The sequence below is a fragment of the Dermatophagoides farinae genome, chromosome 5 (assembly GCF_024713945.1).
Source record: "Dermatophagoides farinae isolate YC_2012a chromosome 5, ASM2471394v1, whole genome shotgun sequence".
In the NCBI taxonomy this organism is placed as follows: domain Eukaryota; kingdom Metazoa; phylum Arthropoda; class Arachnida; order Sarcoptiformes; family Pyroglyphidae; genus Dermatophagoides; species Dermatophagoides farinae.
In genome coordinates this window covers 4,051,949-4,072,411 of record NC_134681.1, presented here as the reverse complement: position 1 = coordinate 4,072,411, position 20,463 = coordinate 4,051,949, and the positions used below count along the sequence as shown (strand labels likewise).

Genomic DNA, 20,463 nt, shown 5'->3' with positions numbered 1-20,463 from the left:
CCACGTGGAAAAGAATGAATCGAAAATCGAAAATCATCACAATATATAAAGCGTGTGTGGACCATGTGCTTTGATTTCGAGAATAGAACTTTTTTTTTGATATTCGAAAGTATCTGTACATCTTTTTGCACACACACACATCAAAGTAACGGATCACCATAAATGTAGCGTGCATTTACAAAAAAAAAAAAATGTAACGTTCATCCACAAATGATGTAGTATGCAAAAATTGGGATATGGAAATCTTTCTCAACTCCGAGACAGCCATCTATTGGTGAACAATCAAAATTATAAATTTTATTTTCATTTTTTTCACTTTTTTTCGGTTAAAAAATTTTCAATCCCAAAACATAATAATAATAAGAATGTAGAATACAAGTTAATTAATTAATTAATGAATTTTTAATTTCATTTTTTTTAAGGATAATGATGATAATGATGATGATGACTATTTATTTAATTTTATGATTAAAGTTTTAATGATAATTTTTTGTTTCTTGTAATGAACACTGAATTATATAGCTAAACCAAAAAAGAGAGAAAAAAAACATTTGACTAATTTTTTTGTTGTTAAACAAATTTAAATTTGTGTCGATTCAATTCAATTCATGATTTTAAATGGCTGTGTTTTTTTCTGTGTGTGTGTGTATGGTATTGTTATGCAATTGGATGTGTTGATTTTGGCGGTTTTACTGTACGATTTTTACGTTTCTCCAATAATTGATTACTTATTGCGTCCATTGTTTTAAGTCTAACGCTTGGATCAAAATCAACACGCATTGTACGTAATGCTTGTGTCATTTCTTCTTGTACTTCAGGCCATTGATCTTGATCTTCACGTAATATCTGTATGGAACGTAATGGTGTTTGTGGTACCTCGGTATATCTCTATATATATATATATATATATTTTATCATCATCATTATGTGATTATAATTACAATTAATTTCATTTAAAATTCAAAACTTACAGCAATCCAATTATGTTTCATAACCTGTTCGATGGTTAAACGTTTTTCTGGATCGGTTGTCAATAATGCTTTGATTAGATCTTTGGCTATTTTTTTTTAAATTTAAAAATTTAGCAAAAACAAAAATTTAAATTTTAAAAATTTTCAACTAAAATAGAAAAAAAAAATTCACCATCTTTAGATACATGACGCCATTCAGTATCAGGAAAATCATATTGACCAGCACGTATACGTTTTTTCATACCAGGTGAAATGGCCATTCCATGATTACTATAGAAAGGTGGATAGCCACATAATAGGATGTATATAATAACACCTAATGACCAGAGATCACTAACAAAAAAAATAAATGAATTTTTTGAAAAAACATTTTCATCATCAAAATCCATAATCAAACACATACCAGCTTTTATCATATTTCTCTGGACCAAGTACTTCTGGCGCCACATAATAAGGCGTATAACATGGTGTTTGTAATGCACTATTTGTTTCTTTTGCGAAACCAAAATCGGTCAATTTCAATATACCAGTATGATCTTTACGTGTATAGAGAAGATTTTCCGGTTTAACATCACGATGAGCAATATTTAATGAATGTAAAAACCGTATAGCTTTACATATTTCACGCATTATTTCGGCCGCTTCACGTTCAGTGAAAGCATTTTCAGCACGATCTTGTATACGTTGAAATAATTCACCACCTTCCATGCTATGATTAAAATAAAAACAAAACAAAAACAAAAAAAAAAATTAAAACAAATCGATAAAACAAAAGCAAATGATAATCCAATTCACCATTCCATGATGACAAACAGACATTTATCTGATTTCAATACATTTTCATATACATCAATTACCGGCACAATATGTTTACAGCGGCTAGCACGCCAATGTAATTCAACTTCACGTCTGGATTTTGTATTGTCACGAAGAACCTGATGAAAAAAAAAAATGATGATGATGATGAAAAATTTTCTAAAGTTTTTTTTCTCTCTTTCTTATTTCTTCAATTTGAACAACATTACCTTTATTGCATATTTTTGTCCAGTCAATTTTGATCGACATTCAATCACTTTACCATTGATACCGAGACCAAGTACAGTATCGGTCATTATATAATCGGCATAAATTGATGTTGCCTTTATCCGTAATGGTTGTGTTTGCATTTGTTGTTGTATAATTGGATTCGTTGACTGTGATAATAATGATGGCGGTGGTGGTGGTGGTGGTTGTGGTTGTGGATTACCACTATTTCCACCGGTTGTTTCATTACGATTACGATTCATTATCTTTTTGAGCAACATTTTCGTTTGTTTGGTTTTTGTTTGTTTTTTTTTTTTTTTTTTTTTTTTTTTTGATTCAGTCGGTTTCAGAACAACAATAACAACAACAACAACAATAATAATAATAAACAAATAAATGAACAAAAAAAAAAGACAGAAAAAAAACAAATGATCAATAATAATCAATAATTGATGATTGACTAGTATAGTTAATTAATTTCAATGCAAAACAAACAATGAAAAAAAAAACAACAAGATCACAATCACAAATAATGATTTTGGTGATAATTTTCCGGTTTAGCAGCAAAAAAAAAAATGAGTATCACATCAATAACAATCGGTTATTAAGATGCCTGTTGGCTAGATTTATTTTTCTTTCTTTCATTCAACTTGAGTCTCGTTTTTTATTATTATTATCGAAAAAAAGTGATTGCAGAGAAACATGCACACATGAGATGGATTTTTATTTTTTATTTTTTCATTATTTATCTGGTGATATGGTTTTTTTGTGTGTGTGTGTTTTTGTGCTGAAACGGATTTTTTTTTTACTATTCAACGGTGTATAAATGTCAATCAAAAGAAAAAAAATGGAGAGAGGGAGAGAGAAAACGAAAGATACACAATCGTCGTTGGCGTTGTTGTTGTTGTCGTCGTCGTCGTCATAGTCAAAATGCAAACATGGTCGTGGATAATATACAAGTGGAAAGAAAAAGGAAAAAAAAAATTTTTTTTTTTGTTTTTTGTTATCGTTATTTAATCAGGAAAATTATCATCATTAGAATGAAGAAAGTAGAAAAATTAAAAGAAATGAACGAAAAGATAAAAATTTTCAATTAAAAATTGGTAGAAATATTGATTGTGAATATATGTGTGTTGTGTGTATCAACAACCAGAAAAAAAACCAATCCAAAATACCTGATTAATTAATTTTTTGTGATTGATTAATTAACGTCATCGATTATCTGATTGTGTTCAACATATGATTTTTTTTCTCTCGATTCTTTTTTTTTTTTGTTTGGTTGAAATTATGAAGTGGAAAAAAAAAGATTCTCCTCTCCAGTTTTTTATCGGCTGTTTGATTTTTTTTTTTTGTTTGTTTCCCAATCCAATCAATGTCGTTGCGATAATTAATTTAATTTAATTATTATATATGTCAATCACGTGATATATTTATTAAACACACATACTGACAGTGGGAAAATGAAGATGACTTTACAGAAAAAAAAAACACACACACACACACTTGATTAATTGTCAAATGATTTTACTGTTCTTCTTCTTCTATTTTTTTTTTTTTTATTTTGATTATCAGATCAAATCCGTTGTCAAGTGGATCCGTGATTATTTGAACAATATGTAATGAATGAATGGCGAAAAAAAAATTTTTTTGGGAGTTATCAGATGAATAAACTATATCGAAATATCTCAAACAATTGAATGGAAAAAACATTTCATTTCATTTCATTTCATTTGTTTTTTTTTTCATCATCATTGTCATTGTTTGATGTGATGTAATCACACACACACACACACAATGTACAAACGAATCAGTCATCAAATGTTGACAATAAACACACAAGCAAATAATTATTTTTCATTTGTTTTCTATTGTCATTATTTATCTGGAAATCGATAATTCATAAATAACATATATTATACCATTATAGCTATAGTAAAGAAAAAAAAAATTTTTTATTGTTATATCGTGAATGATTGAATGATTGAATGAATGAATGAGAATAACAAAAATTGCAACCATATAAAATCATTAACCGCAAAAGAATATATATATGTGTGTGTGGTTATATTCATCATCATCATTATCATCAGACAGCAGCAGCAAAAAAAAATAGCAATAAAACATTTATACATGACAAACGATTAATTTTAATTATCCAATCATGTTGATCATGGTGGTCATGGTGGTTGTCCTAATAATGATGATGATGAGTACAACAAATATTTACTACACCCGGCTAATATTAACACTGACACTTGTTGCATAACCACAGTGGTAAATGAATCACTTTGATAAAAAAAAATTTGAAAAAAATTTTCATTTAAATCAACAGCTACCACCATATACACTCATGACAATGAAATAATCAAAAAAATTTTTTTTTTTGATCAATTGGAAATAACCCCATTCATTTTGTTATCGATATATGATCAAACGAAACAAAAAATGATGATTGAAGCCACAATTTAGCAATATCGACCGAATACAGTACATACACACACACACACACACACAAATGTTTTGCCTCCACAATGACGACAAAATATCAACAACAATGACGATGTCGATACGTTTTTTCCTCTCTCTCTCTCTTTCGCTATCATCACCATTATTATTCTTTAACTTTCACCATTTTCATATTGGTTGGTTGGTTGGTTGTCGTTGATGATGATGATGATTGCAATTGTAATGATTGCATTGATCATCATATATTTATATATATAATAATAATCAATGATGATGATTGTGTGGTTTATAATCTCCATATAAAAATGAAATGAAATGAAATATTGATAATGAAATGAAATGAAATGGCCATATATATATATAATGATGATGAAATGATAATGTAACATTGGAAAAAAATAAATATAAATATAAATGGCTACTTACACTTAACCCGTACGATATTCTTTCAAACAACGGAATAAAAAAAAACTAAAACTAAATATCACCAATGATGAAAATTGTTTCACACACACACACACACAAATAAACACAGTTTTTTTTTACTGCACAGTGAAAATTCTCAATCAATCAATGATATCATCAATTCATTATGTCGAAACATTTATACATGATGATGATGATGATATATTATATATATAAATATTACAGCAGCTAAGATTTTGAACAAAACAGAAAAAAAAAATTTTTCAATAATCACCATCATCATCATTATACTTGATTTATTTTTATTTTCTTGGTTTGATAATCGGATGCGGAAAATGAAAATTATTTTTTTTTTTAAACACTAAATTCCAGCAGCCAATTGTTGATAGTTGAATTCAATCAATCAATCAATCAATTTTTAAAGAAGAAGAAGAAGAAAAAAAAACAGCACCATCACACAGTGAATATAAACAAAACAAAGTTTCAAAAAAGCTTGTGGACAATGGATGGAAAACAAAAAAAAATTGTTGATGAATGAATTTGAATGAATAAAGAATTTTTTTTTTATTTGCAGAATAATTTCCAATCAATTAAAAAAAATATATATATTGGAATCGATTTCATGATTATTCTCACATGTCTGTTTGTATATGCGTTGGTGTGTGTGTGTGTGTGTGTGGGGGTTTGGATTGCCAAAAAAAAAAACGAAATTCACACACACAAGCACAAACAAACAAACAAACAAATTATAAACACCACTATACCATTTTTTGTTGTTGTTGTTGTTGTTGTTGGATGCTCATAATTATCATCATCATCATCATCATCATCAAACAAGATTCATGCGTTATTTTCTCTATTTCGCTATTTTTGTATGCTTTCCACACACACACACACACACACACATTATTCATTGTGCTTTAGGCATGAAAAGAATGAATAAAGCTTCAGAGAGAAAAATTATTATGTTCAACATTTGTTTGCTTACAAATACACACACACATACACACACATTGCATCGAATGCTTGGTTAGCTGGTTAGCTAGTTGGTTGGTTTCGTTGGTTTCATTTCATTTCATTTTATTTCGGTTTCATTGAATGGATGGCCCTGGATAATAATGATGATGATGATGTCGATGTCGATGTCGATGTCGATGGCAAATAGTGCAATGAATTTTTTTTGTTTTGTCGTCGTCGTCTTCTTTCGTCAAAAAATAGCAATGTTTTTTTTTCTACCGCAAATGCTGCTGCTGCTGTTGTTGTTGTTGTTGTTGCTGATGATGATGATGATGGAAAATTATTCGTAAAGCCAAAAAAAAAGATAGATAGATTGGATAGTTCTTTTTTCCCTCTCTCTCTCTCTCTCTCTTTCTCTCTTCAATGATGGCTCTTTTTTCCAGTCATTCATTCATTCGTATATTTAAAATGAACAGAATGGTAGCGGCATCAATCAACTAAGACGACAATAAATAACGAGGATGATGATGATGATGATGAAAATGATGATAATTTTTAAAGTGAACAAACAAATGAAATGTCTTTAAAACAACTAATACTGATGATGACAAAGACAAAAACAGAAAAAAAGAAATGACAAAATGTCGAAAGCCATACACCATTCAGGGCAACAAGTTAATTAGCATATATATATATATCGAGAATGAGCAGAACAAGAACAAGCAAACAAAAAAAAGTAGAAAAGAATTTTCCAATGAATTCTTGGAATGAAATAGAAAGAGAAAAAAAGAGAGATTCACCATGGTTGTTGTTATTGTTGTTGTTGTTGTTAAAATTCCATTTAACACTTTGTTTTTGGCATTGGAAAATTCAAGAAGATAAAAGAACAGAAAATGAAAATGAAAAATTGATTTTAATCAGAATTTATTTCGTCATTAGAAAAAAAAAATCTTTCCATTCATTCATGTGTATCGGCATCTGTGTTTGTCATCGATTCGTTTTTATTTTATTTTTTTCCTATTAATACAAAAAAAATGTGATGATCATGATTGTTGTTGTCCTTGTTGTTGTTGTTGTTGTTGTTGCTGTTGTCGATTGTATGTTTGGATAAAAAGAAAAAAAAAGGCAGGAAAAAAAATCATTTGCAGTGATTGGTTTGCGTCAACCAACCAACCAACCAACCACCAATCATCATGTCAAATGATGAGAAATTTATAATAAAAAAAAATCGAATCGAATGAAAATAAATATAAATTGAATTCAAATCATTATTTTGGTCATCAAATGATTTATGTTGCTGTCCATGATACAATTACACACACACACACTGTGACTCACATCATTTGACATTGTGGTGATTAATTGATACGATTAATCAATTTGTCGAATGGAAAATAAACAGTAAAAAAAAAAATTTCAAATATCATGACCAATGTGTATTGTGAATTGAAAAATTAAATTTTCACCATACAATGTGGTGCAATCTGGTGGCTGTCAATACAAACACAGAAATGAAATTGGATGGACAAAAATAAAAACCCAACTACCGATGGAAAAAAAAATGAAATAAAAATATTTCCGGCATTCATAAAATTCATTTTTCATAAAAATATTAATTTTTGTTGTTGCTGTTGTTGTTGTTGTCGTTCTGCAACGAATATGACATGATATACACGACGAAAGTAAAGAAAAAGAAAAAAAAAATTTTTGTTGACCTGATACATCTAGACATTTTGTTGTTGTTGTTGCTGTGAAACACAATTAATCATTTTTTGGGTCATTTACTATTTGCTGTTGGCCACAAATTTTTTTTTTGTATGGAAATTAATGATGTTTTTAAATGAAAACAAAAATAAGAATTTTTCATTATTAATATTACGAAATCACCATCACCTTACCATCATTATGGTTGTCATGGTGTATTCAAGTCGGAAAATTAAAAAGAAGAAATTACCGAAAAAAAAACGATGAAACAATGTATAAGATTTGGCTGATTTAGCTGTTGCTCTATTTACCTTTTTTTTCTATTTTGTTTTGCATAATACAGTAATTGACTAATTTGACCAACAACAACAGCAGCAATAATTTACATCTGCATGTTGTCCGGTACTATCCAGTGATAGGTGATGTTGATGATGATCAACATCAACGAAAAAGAAGAAAAAAATTATCAAGAAGCAAGAGAACCACAACAGAGAAAAAAAAATAATTAAAAAAACTTTTGAATAATAAAAAAACGAAAACAAAAATTTTTTTTTTCAGAATAATTTTCAAGTGTTGCACGTGTTTTTGTGTTAAACAACACATCTTCATTTGACCGATAAATTAATTTTGTCAAATTTTGTATCATACAAACAAATTATTATTATTGTGATGATTTGACTGCGATAATTTGTCAAAAAAAAATAAAAAAAATGAAAATGAAAATGAAAATGATCATGTCCGGCTTAGTCTAGGCTTGTTTTGGTCATACAAAAAAAAATTGATAAATTCAAATTAGTTCCAGGTGTTAGTGCTGCTGTTGTTGTTGTTGTTGTTGATGATGATGTTTATAATTTCATTATTCCTGTTTCCTGGATGTGATAATGATGAAATGAAAATAAAAACAAACAAACAGACGAAAAAAAAACATAACATTTTCATATACAACGGTGGTTGTAATTAAATAATTAATAATTTTTTCAATTTCAATGTTTTCAATGATAATCTCAAGATGGCGTTTTGTCAATACTTTTTTTTCCCCAGTAAATTTTTCTCTTTTTTTTTATTTTTGAATTTCCATATTATACACATATAATATGCCAATAAAGACGGATACTTTCAAACTATGAATTTGTGTGTGTATCGTAGAGTCGATCAAAAAAAAAAAAAAAAATGTTAGGTAGTAAAAAAAAAGAGAGTGAACATTAGAGAGAGAGAGAGAGAGAGAAAAAAGTCTTGAAAATCTTTGGCGCCATTCACTCGATCGTGTTGTTTTTGCTGTTTTTGTTGTTGTTGTTGGAAATTATTTGCAAAACAGACTGCAATTCATTCATTCATTTAGTGTCCATCCATTTGATCAGATCGACGACGAAAATATTGTTTGTTTGTGATTGGAAAATTTTTTTTTTTTTTTTGTTCCAAATGAAATGATTTTCCAATCATCAACAACAACAACAACAATTTTCTTTTCCATTGCATTTTGATTTTCGTTTCCTGTATCGATTTTTTTTCTTCATCGAAATTTCTTTCTTTGTTATTTGAGTTTTTTTTTGTCATGGAAAAAAATTTTTCTTTTTGATGAAATCTTAATAATCACCAACATTAATCATCATCGGTGACAATGTGAATTATTGTGGGTGTGTATGTGTAAGTGTGTTTGTCTTTGGCGAAAAAAAAAACAACAAAAATCTTAAAAATTATATTATTACAAATGAATTTAACAAGAATAATGAATTCACCAACATCGAAATCATCAACAGAACGGCCATCATCAAATAAATTATCGATGATGGCCATAATAATAATAAATATTTCACCAATATTTCATCAATTACATAAAACCATTTATCGATCATCATCGCCATCATCATTATCATCATCGAAATCATTATTATTATTAATGTCAATGTTTATTTTCATTATTGGCTTCTGTTTTGTGCCAATTGTATCATCATCTGATTCATCATCATCATTTATATTCAATAATGCACATCATTATCCTGATCATCGTTTACATCGTATACAACGACAATTACAACAACATTTACAACAACAACAATCATCATCATCATCATCATCAACCAATCAATCAAATGATGATCAATCATCATTAACAATGACAACACCAATGGCGACAACATCAACATCAATATCGACATCAATTTCAACATCATCAACATTATCATTACCAATTGTTCCGGAAATGTTGTTGTTGTCAAAAGAAATCAAGAATAATAATACAAATGATGATGATGATGATAATAAAACCATAACAATTACAACAGCGACAATGCCGCCTCCAACTTTATCATCATCATCGATTCATAATGATTCCGGTAGGTTTTTTTTACAAACACTTACTTTAATACATAGTGTGTAGACATATAAAAAATGTAACGCCATTTTTCACACCTCATTAGTAACAGGAAAATATTTTCCGTTTCTGGTTATGATGATGATGGTGATGGTGGCGGTGGAAATGTAAAAAAAACAGGATATTTTCTTGTTTTTTCCTTGTTCAACTTGATGATCACTACTTATATATGTTTATGATTTGATTTGATCAATCATCAATTTTCAATTTAAAATCAATACATTTCACCCATTCATCATCATCACCATCATCATCATCGAACCATTTTTGATTTGTTACTTGTTGTGTTATTGCTATTGTTGACACAAACGCAATTTACCTATCATCATCATCATCATCAGACTTTTTTTTTTGCTTCAAAAATTTTTTTTTTTATTTTTTGTTATTTCCGATCACATTCACCATAGATAGATATACTTGTTGCAAGGAGCAAAAAAAAATGAGCTTTTCTTGTTCATTTTGGAATGGAATTTATTTTTTTTCGTTGTCTTCAATTTTCACAATTCAATTTGTCAATTTGGAACTGTCATCATTTCTATTGTTTTTGATCGTTTTGTTTGTTTGATAATTTCATTTCATTTCATTTCATTTTTTTTTTTCGTTCAAAAGATCACAATTTGTGATAAAATGAAATTTTCAAATTTTTTTTTCCTATCATAAAAAAAAAATTCAATTTTATTGTTGCTTAGTGTGTGTGTGTGTTGTTCCAGCCAACCAAAAAAAAAAAAAAATAATAAATTATTCAAATGTGATGATTAGATAGATCGATCGATCGATCGATTGATTGATTGATTGACAAAAGAAAATTGTTATCGATAACCTATCTATCTATCTATCTATCAATCAATCAAATGTATGGCATAGAATTTGAAGAAAATTTACATCATCATGTGTGCCTGCCTTTTGTGTTTGAAATTCATCAGACAAAACGAAACGAAACGAAACGAAAAAAAAATTTCAAAATTTTTAAAATCAAAATGATGGGCAAACATGAAATTATAATAAATTCATCAACAATTAAATTGGCTAACTTTATTATACCGCTACCGCGTGCACACACACACAAGTTTTCTCTTGTTTTTTTTCCACATTTCACAATCAATTATAAAAAATATATATGCACATGACCAATTGATCCACCAATAATAACAATAATTATTGATAGGCTAAAATCACGATTTTCATTTGCAAATTTTTTTTTTATCATTTGAAATCATGTCTTAATTTTGTTTACTCTGTTGTTGTTGTTGTTGTTTTCTTTTCTAAATTTTTAAGAATGAATTCAAAAACAGAAAAAAAAATTTCCAGAGAATCCGGTGCATATGTAACACTGCTGCCACACAAATACACACACACACACACACACACACACACACACAGATGTGGGATGTTTATGTGGAATCAATTCGTCGTTAACTTTTCATTCGATTCGTTTGCGATTTTCGTTTCGTTTCGTTTTTTGTTTTCATATTCGTTCAATGTTAATTTCAAACATTCAAATCAAAACACGAAAAATCCATGCTCTCAATCTCAATTATCATGATGATGATTTTCATGGACAACCCACGTATAAACATGAACATTTGAATGTTTTTTATTTTTTGTTTTTCTTTAAAAAATCATCATTAAGACGCCGTAATAATTTTAATCGATTCATTTAATTTCAGTTTTTTTTACACCATCTCTCTCACAAATTATCAATTCATTTGCCATGGAAAATTTTTATATTGAAATGATGATGATATGAATCGATCGATCGATTTGGTGTATCTCTTCACTTTTCTTTTTCCCTCCATTCCATATTTCATCATTATACCCCTTTATTTTTTTGCTCTGGGTAATCAAAGTAAATTAACGCCATCCTTTTGTTTTCACTGTAGTATTCTTGTGAAATTTTTTTCTTTTTTTTCTGGAAATTCAATTAAAAACAAAAATATCACACCCGAATTTGGCTTTGAACTAGTTCTAATTAAGTGCGTAAGTGCGGTGTATGTATAATTGCATCACCTTGATTCTCATTCATTCAATCCTGTCATCAACGTCGCCGTCGTCGTCGTCGTCGTCGTCATTTTCATTGAACAAAAACACCCACACACACAGATGAAATAAAAATCTTTTGCATGTCTTTTTTTTTCTTTTGCAAAATCACGATGCTACTGAATGAATTTTTAATTTAAATTTAAATTAAAACGTTGAAATCCATTAAAGAAAAACGAACATTTGAATTTCTTTCGTTTTTTCAATACTTTTGCCCCTTTCAATTGTCCAATTTCAAAGGCAGTTACTAATGTGTTTGATTGTTGTTGGATGAATGATCAATTTGATGATTATATAATTCAATAAGAAAGAAAAAGAAAGAAGAGGAAAGCGAATCAACCGCAAACAAAAAAAAATAAATCGATCAATTAAATTATATTGATGATGATCATGGCTGGATTCTTGGTTTATTTTTAGAATCATCATCATCATCATCGTCATGATGTTATGTCGATTATCATTGATTATGATGATCATGATCGACAGTAACCATATGACCAAAATTGTATCACAATGACCAAAATAAAAAGAAAAAGAAAAATTTTTTTTCTTTTGACTTTGAATTGATGGAAAAGGAAATTTTCAAAACAAAAAACAAAACAGAAAAAAATGGCAAAATTTCATGACTATTTCTATTTTCATCATTACGATGGTGGTACATGTTCAGCCGGTAATGATGATATTCATCATTAGATTATTATTATAATGGCCAGTAAAAACAAAACAGTGGCATCATCAACAAAACAAAACCAAAAACAAAAACAACGAGAAAAATTACCAGAAATGGTACAACTGCTATTATATTGTTATGCTGGTAACGATCGATTATCTTTTATTATATTATCATTATGAGGGACGAATATCTTCATTTCAAATCGTGTATCACGTCCACTCAATTCATTAATTCTTCATAGATTCATGTATTTTTGTTGTATTCAAATGTAAATTTTTCGTTTTCTTTTACAACACAATCATTGATAATCAAATTGTTTGTCGTTGTTTGTTGTTGTTGATGTTATTCAAGAGAACCAAAAAAAAAAAAAAAATCAATCGTCATCATTATTGCCCATTAAATTATGACGGTAGCCAAAACGTTAATCGGCTGACCGTTTTTTTTTTCGTTGAAATCTTTAAAAATGATGATGATAAACCATGAAAAAATGTAAAAAAAAATCAAGATTGACGGACTGACCAAATGGATATTTTTTTTTTTTTGATGGTGGGAAAGTAGAAAAAAAATTATGACAACGATGATGATGATGATGATCGGATAACGAATTTTTTTTCAAGTTTTTTTTACTTTTTTTTTAGTCTAAAAAATCATGTACCCGGATGGATGGATGGATGGATGAATGATGGTGGTGGTGATAGATTTTTTTTTTTTACTGCCCCTCCTCCTTCATAGTAATCTAATTTTATATTTTTAAAGAAAAAATCTTTTATCTTTTATCCAGATAAGATTAGAGATGTTAATATTGTGCATCATGATGATGATCTTGGATCATCTTTCATTCATTTTTGTTGCTGTTGCTGTTGATGGTTATTTTACTCATGATGTTATGTTATGATGGTCAAATTTCAATGTGTGTGTGTGTGTGTGCATCTGTCTTGGGAGAATTGAATTTAGTAGTGTTTGATGAATCAACCCCGTTATTATCTCTAGTGTTGAAGAGATGTGAAAAAAAATTTTTTTTTTCTTAAATTTCAAAAAAAAACTGACGATGATGATAATCATAATGATGAGATTCAATTCTATCTGCCACTGTTGTTTGGACAAAAAAAAATTTAAAATTTTAATTTTTTTCAATTTAATTTTATGGTGATTTAAAGTTTTATTATATATACTTTTGTCGTTGAGATTCAAAATCATCAAATTGATATATAAATGAAAATGAGAAAAAACATTTCTGAATGATCAAATTATAGATTTGACCAATGGTCAATAAATGTTGTTCGTAATCATTCGATAATAATGATGATGATGATGATCAATTAAGATTTTACCGGTTAATAATTTCAAGCTAAATTGGTTTTTTTTGAATTAAAATGATATATATTTTTTTTTTGGTCTATCCACAATCACCGTTTACCACTATCACCACCTACAATAAACAATAAAAATCAAGCTTTAGCATCAAGATTTATGATGATGACGATGATTATTGATCATTGGACAGCAGAAAAACCTGGAAAAATTATTATGGGCAGCAAAAAACAAAAAAAAACAGAACAAAACAAAAAATCGATGAAAAATAATGTAATGGAACTGGACTGAACGACAAACAATCCACAAAAACAAACAACAACAACAACAACAACAACATTGAATTGAATGAAATGAAAATAAAAATAAAAATAAAAAGAGAGCAAAAAATAATCACGAACTTGAGGCTGCGAATGAGTGATGCTGAATTATGTTCGCTGTTGCCCTAAAGGATTATTACATAAATACATATCGATTGTGATTGAAAGATGATTGTGTTTGGTCAATAATAATACACAAACAAACAAACAACACTAATCACAAATGATAATGATGATGATGTTTAGATTGACTTTATCAGCGATGCTTTTTGCTCATTCATAACTGTCAAATTTGACTTGTACATATTACAATTTACCGGGCATATTTTTTTTCGATTTATTTGATCAACATTGAACGTGAATGGAATTTTTTTTTTTTACTTTTATTTTTTATTGAATTTTTCTCTTACATTCATTTTCATTTTCATTTTCATTCACAATCTATTCATATGTGTGAGGAAATTTCGATGAAAGAAAGTCTATTTGGATATAAAATAAAAACTTTTCTTTTGTTTTCTAATACGTGAACGAAAACAAAAACGAAAAAAAAACAACAACAACAACAACAACAACATAATCTGAATAATTTGTTTCTAATTTCAATTTTCAATTTTTAAAACATCCTTATTATTATTATTATCATCATCATCAACAGGTATCATCATGTAATTTTTATCATTATTATTATTATTTATTTCTATTTTTTGCCATTCACTTATAATGATTTAATGATATTTTTTTTTTGTAGTTCGTGATCAAATTGTTCCAATGTGTGTGTGTGGCCACTAGCCACTGGCCACTGGCCAACACAGATCCATGAATTGTGTATGATAAAAATGGAAAAAAAAATTATAGAAATCCATTGCTAAATTGCACGTGCATTTGATATACGTTAATTATTTTCTTTCTTTTTTTTTCTTTCCATCCATTATCATCATCATGATCATCATCATCACCGAATCTTTTTACAACATACTAAAAAAAAACAATTCAATGTTTTTTTTTCTTGTTCCTCTCGATTATCATCAGGTGTATATTTTATATCACAAACAACACTGCATTGTGAATTGTGTGATGAATTCTTTCGACTTTTTTTTCCATGATAAAACAAAACAAAAAACATCATTGATGTTGTAACATAATACAGGTACGAATTGAAATGAACTTGAATTGAAATGTTGTTTTTTTTTCATTTATTCTGTTCATGTGTCTCAGTTAACCAAGAAAGAAACAAAAAAAAATAGGAAAAACAAATTGAAAAATACAAAAAAAAAGAACGAAAAAAATTATGAAATGAAATTTTGTCAAATTTTAATCATTTGAAATTGAACATTTGTTCATATATATCGAGGTGAAATATAAATTTTGTCACAGTATTTGTTGTTGTTGTTGTTTTTCATTTTGTTGATAAACAAAATTTTTTTGAAATTAAAGAAAAAAAAACAAAAATAGTACGATCATATTGAGAAACGTATTAATCGGATTTTATATTTTGTTTTGTTTTGTTTTGTTTTGTTTGTTTATTACATCAACTATAAGCCTTTTTTCCTTCATAACCATGTTGACGGAAATATCTGTTATTTTTTTTTCCTACTTGCTGAGAAAGTTTCCGAAAGCAGGACACATGTCCAATATGTAGGTGTTTGTTTGTTTGTTTGTTTGTTGTTTTCCTTACAGTTATATATATATATATCTTGATGATGAAAATGAAAATGTACCACCGTGTGTATGTGTGTGTGAGTGTGTAAATGATTTATATCTAAATTAACTTGGCATCAAACTTTATTTCATTCAGAAAAAAAACATGGAAAAAAAACATTGTACGATTGTAATTAACCTAATCTGAACAAATTATTAACAAACAGACAAGATTACGATACGATACGAGCATGATATACTTCTTTTGTTGTGTATCCATTCTGATATACAAATCAAATTAACTTTAAGATTTTATTGCTGTTGTTGTTGATGATGATGATGTTGATGATGATAATGATTATGATCAAATTACAATTACAGTTTCACACACCGGGAAAATGGTGGACATAGTCCGTTTCCGGTGTTTCAGTGTGTCTCTGTGTGTGTGTGTGTGTGTGAGAATGATTCCCTTAGATAAAGAAAAAAAAATAATTTTTCAATTTCATTTTAAATTAAATTGAGATGAAAACAAAAATTTTTAAAAAAAAAATTTTCTAGTGATATAATAGTTCCGGCGATGATGACTGAGTGAGTGAGACATGACAAATTACACACACACATGACGTTATTATTATTATAATGATGATGATTATGATGAAAAATGGCACCTTGCAGTCTTTTTTTTTCAATACAAAATTTCCAAGAAAAATTGTGGCAAAGATTTTTGTTGTAAAATTTATGTCAAGCTTATGTTGGTTTCTGTCTCCATGTGTGTGTGTGTATGCATTTAAAAACCATTTTGCTCATCATTACATCATCATCATGCATATATACATCAAGTTTTTTTTTACCAAATGATGATAGTTCTTTTGGGTATTTTCATTATTATTAAACGAATCGTAACGATTTCAATTAACACGCACACACACACACACAGCCATACTGTCATATTTTGACAAATGTGAATGAAAATGATGGAGTAGGGCAAAAAAATTTCATGGCAAGAGTAAATTTAAAATTGGAAATATTTAAAAATTTTCGTTTTTTTTTCTCGATCCAAGAAAATTTCTCGTAAATAAAAAAATGTGGTGAACAACAACAACAACAAAAAAAATGACGAAATTTAAATTCAAATCCACACACACACACACACATGCACATGCACAAATATAAAATTACCGAAAATAACTTTTTTTTTTGAAAAAGTGGTGGATTGAAAAATGAAAAAAAAAAATCCAAACTAAACCAAACCAAACCGAACCGAACCAAACTAAACCGCAAAAAAAAATTAACATGATTGACATATGGATGAAACTGTCCAAAAAAAATGGAGAAAATTATTGTAATCTATCATTCATCTGATAATAATAATGAGCTGATGATGACGGTGATGATTATGGTGATGATGATGATGATCATAGCATCAGATTGACATATCATATATTTACAATGTGTGCATAAATATCAGTCATGTAATAACAGGTTGTTGAGAAGAGTAAGAATGGAAAAAAATATTTTAAGAATTTTGAATTTTGAATTTTCTTCAAAAAAAAAAAACAAAACAAATGGCCATATAATGATAAAAAACATGTCGAACAAACAAACAAATGATTGAGAGTTTTTTTTGTTTTCCCATTTTTTTTGTATTTAAGCCAAAAAAAAAATTTGTTTGATTCAATACACACACACACAATATCCATCATCAATCATGTGGAATCTATATTTTTTTTTGTTGTTGTTGTCTTCTCCATCGATGTGTGTGTGTGTGTGTGCGATTTGTTTGCCATTATTCAGTGATAATGGATTGGGATGGAAAAAAAATTTGTGCATGTGTGTGTTTTGTGAAAAAAAAATCTGATTTTTTTTTTATTATTTGTTTCATGGTTGATTATTTGGTTATTGTCATAACCGACAAAAAACACAGACACACACACAGACAAAGGGAAAAATGTTTTTATTTGACTTTTTATGGCATATTCATCCCACTACTACAATACATATATGTGTGTGTGCTGCTATTTATAATACATATAAATCATGTTTACATGAAAAAATTGTTTCACACAAACATTATTATTTTTTGGGGTTGTCACCACCAATTTTGATGATGTTGATGATGATAACATCGATGACAGGCCAGAATTTTTAATTATGAACAAGGATATTGATGATATCATCTGTGTGTGTGTGTGTGTAGCATTTAACCCTTTTGGCTGAAATATAAAAAAACTGGATTTTGATAATAATTAGATTATTGTCGATCAAATCAGATGAAAAGAAAACAAAAAAAAATCAAAACTTGAACCGAAAATGAATCCATCAACCTACTATTAAAAATTTTTTTCTTATGTTTAATTCATTCAACATGTGTTTTGTGTCTGCATATGTGTGTGTGTGTTAGTGAACTAAACACGGTAATATATAAAGACATCAATTTTTTTTTTGATCAATTGACCCTATTAAATGATATGGTCAAACAGTAGTTCAAGTTTCTCTCGCTCTCTGTCTGTCTGTGTGTGTGTGTAATAATTTGATCCAAATATCAATGATTTATATAGATTATCATTGTCATTCTACTTTTTGGTGGTTTTTGAAAGGAGGTGGAAAAAAATTTTTTTTTTCATCTCAAAAAAAATGAAATCGATCCCGGAACTATGGAATTTTTCATAGTTAAAAAACATCATCATCATCATTTTCATTTTGTACAGGAAAAAAAAACCAATTCCTAATGATAATGATGTTGTTCATCATTGTCATTTTGTTTGAATTTGTTTTTTTTTTCGTTATTCATCCACCTCCGTTATATAATTCTAAATTTTTTGTTGTTGTTGTTGTCTTTGCTTTATTCGATTCATAATAATGATGATGATTTCTGTTTGTTTTTTTTTCTTTGTTTTCTCGCTCTTCTTTTTTTTTTTTTTTTTTTATTCGCCACAAAATATTTATATTTTGTTTAATGCGGAAAAAAAATCTTTTGTGTCATTTTGTAGTGTATGAATGTGTGTGTGTGTGTGTGTTTTATGTTTCATATCCTGGTCGGTATCATTTCATTTCAAGTATTTTAAAAAATGAACAACAACAACAACAAAACGGACAATGCAAATATGTGATTTTTTTCTGTTGTCTTTCTGTATTCATGAATATATGAAATGAAATGAAAACAAAATTTTTTTTTCCTTTCAAAAGTATGAAGTTTCAAATTCAAATGATGAGAATGTCGGCCATATTTTTATTTGTTCATTGCTGATGATGGTGATGATACTGTGCTTGTATTTTGCAGAAAACAAAAAAAAAAACAAAATTTGAAATTTTCATTTACATGAATGTTAATGGATGTTTATGGCATCGAAAATTTGAACAAGTATAACTTGTTGCTGAAGAATTGTTGTTGTACGGTTTTTTTTCCATATACCGGACATTGTTGTTGTTGTTGTTGTTGTTGTGGTTGATGTTCGCAATCAACTAGTTTCATTTTCCTCTTAAGTGTCATTTTCAACAAGAAAATTTTTTGTAGAAACAAAAATAAATAAATAAATATAACAAATCAACACTTTACATCATCATTGATGATACACTTTGCAATCATTTACACTTGTAACCAGTGATTGATATATCGTCGATTATTATTATTATTATGATATGGATATATCATCATTATTAGATTTCATCATTACAATCTCATCATGATCATGTTGATGATAGTATCTTATTTAGCATCAATAATTTCAGGAGAGAGAGAGAAAAAAAAATCTTGATCCATCGCTTTGTTTTCTGTTTTGTTCTGTTTTTCTGGTTGATAATATCACACACACACACACACACACATATATAATTGTGTTATATGGATTTAAAAATTTTGACCATTATCATATATTGAAGTAGAGCAAAAAAAATAGACAATTTGTCGGTAAATCTAGATGATGATGCGTTTATGAATGATATGACCAATTATTTATTAAATTGAAGACAAATGGTTTTTGTTGTTGTTGTTATTGTTATTATATATGAATCTGGTTCATCTTGTTCCACACTCTCACTATGTTTGTGATGTGTACAAGAATTTATCGTGATCAAAGATTGTGAATGAAAAAAAAAAACAACAACAACAACAACAAGGATTCAATGATAACAACCATACACATATATATAATTTTCGGGTGAAAATTTTCATTTTTTTTTTTGCTGTTATTTTCAACAATTTTTTTTTTGCTTTTTGAACTCATGAATCATTTTTTTTTCGGATCTGCAACCGAAGAAATTTTATCCCACAAGCTGTGATCATGATAATCATCATCATCATCATCAAAAGAAAGAAAAAAAAATAAAAATCTGAAGAGTGGAACAAACGTAACATACAAGTGGATAGCAGAAAACAATCGTCATTAAATGAGATGATGAAAAACAAAAAAAAAAAAAAACAATCGACGAGGACGAGATTTCAAATATATAAAAAAAATAAAAATCCCGTTCACAATGATTCAGATGATGATGACCGATGACCATCATCATCGGTCATCATCATCACAGTCGGATATAAAATAAATTTTACTCATGAATTAAAATCAG

The 20,463-nt window shown here is 28.2% G+C and overlaps 2 protein-coding genes across 6 annotated transcripts in view; one reads left to right on the top strand and one right to left on the bottom strand.

The window, feature by feature from the left end:
• Positions 1-265: 265 nt before the first annotated feature.
• On the bottom strand, positions 266-6,908 carry MAPk-Ak2 (MAP kinase-activated protein kinase 2). Of its 5 annotated transcripts, none has more exons than XM_075731028.1 (7): positions 6,644-6,908; positions 1,997-2,260; positions 1,767-1,906; positions 1,375-1,680; positions 1,144-1,304; positions 972-1,057; positions 266-888 (listed from the first exon to the last, which is right to left on the bottom strand). In XM_075731028.1, the coding sequence occupies exons 1-7, from the start codon at positions 6,644-6,646 to the stop codon at positions 658-660; spliced, it is 1,191 nt and encodes a 396-aa protein (XP_075587143.1). In that variant the 5' UTR covers positions 6,647-6,908; the 3' UTR covers positions 266-657. The 5 variants fall into 5 exon arrangements, with proteins under 5 accessions (XP_075587143.1, XP_046919838.1, XP_046919836.2 ...); XM_047063882.2 differs by lacking the exon at positions 6,644-6,908 and adding an exon at positions 4,887-6,285; XM_047063880.2 differs by lacking the exon at positions 6,644-6,908 and adding an exon at positions 5,651-6,252.
• A 1,894-nt stretch (positions 6,909-8,802) lies between these two features.
• Positions 8,803-20,463, top strand: part of LOC124499146 (uncharacterized) — a 38,565-nt gene continuing 26,904 nt past the window's right edge. Inside the window, exon 1 of the mRNA XM_075731017.1 lies at positions 8,803-9,880. Coding sequence (XP_075587132.1) covers positions 9,256-9,880 — 625 coding nt within the window. The 5' untranslated portion in view covers positions 8,803-9,255. The remainder of the gene's footprint in view (positions 9,881-20,463) is intronic.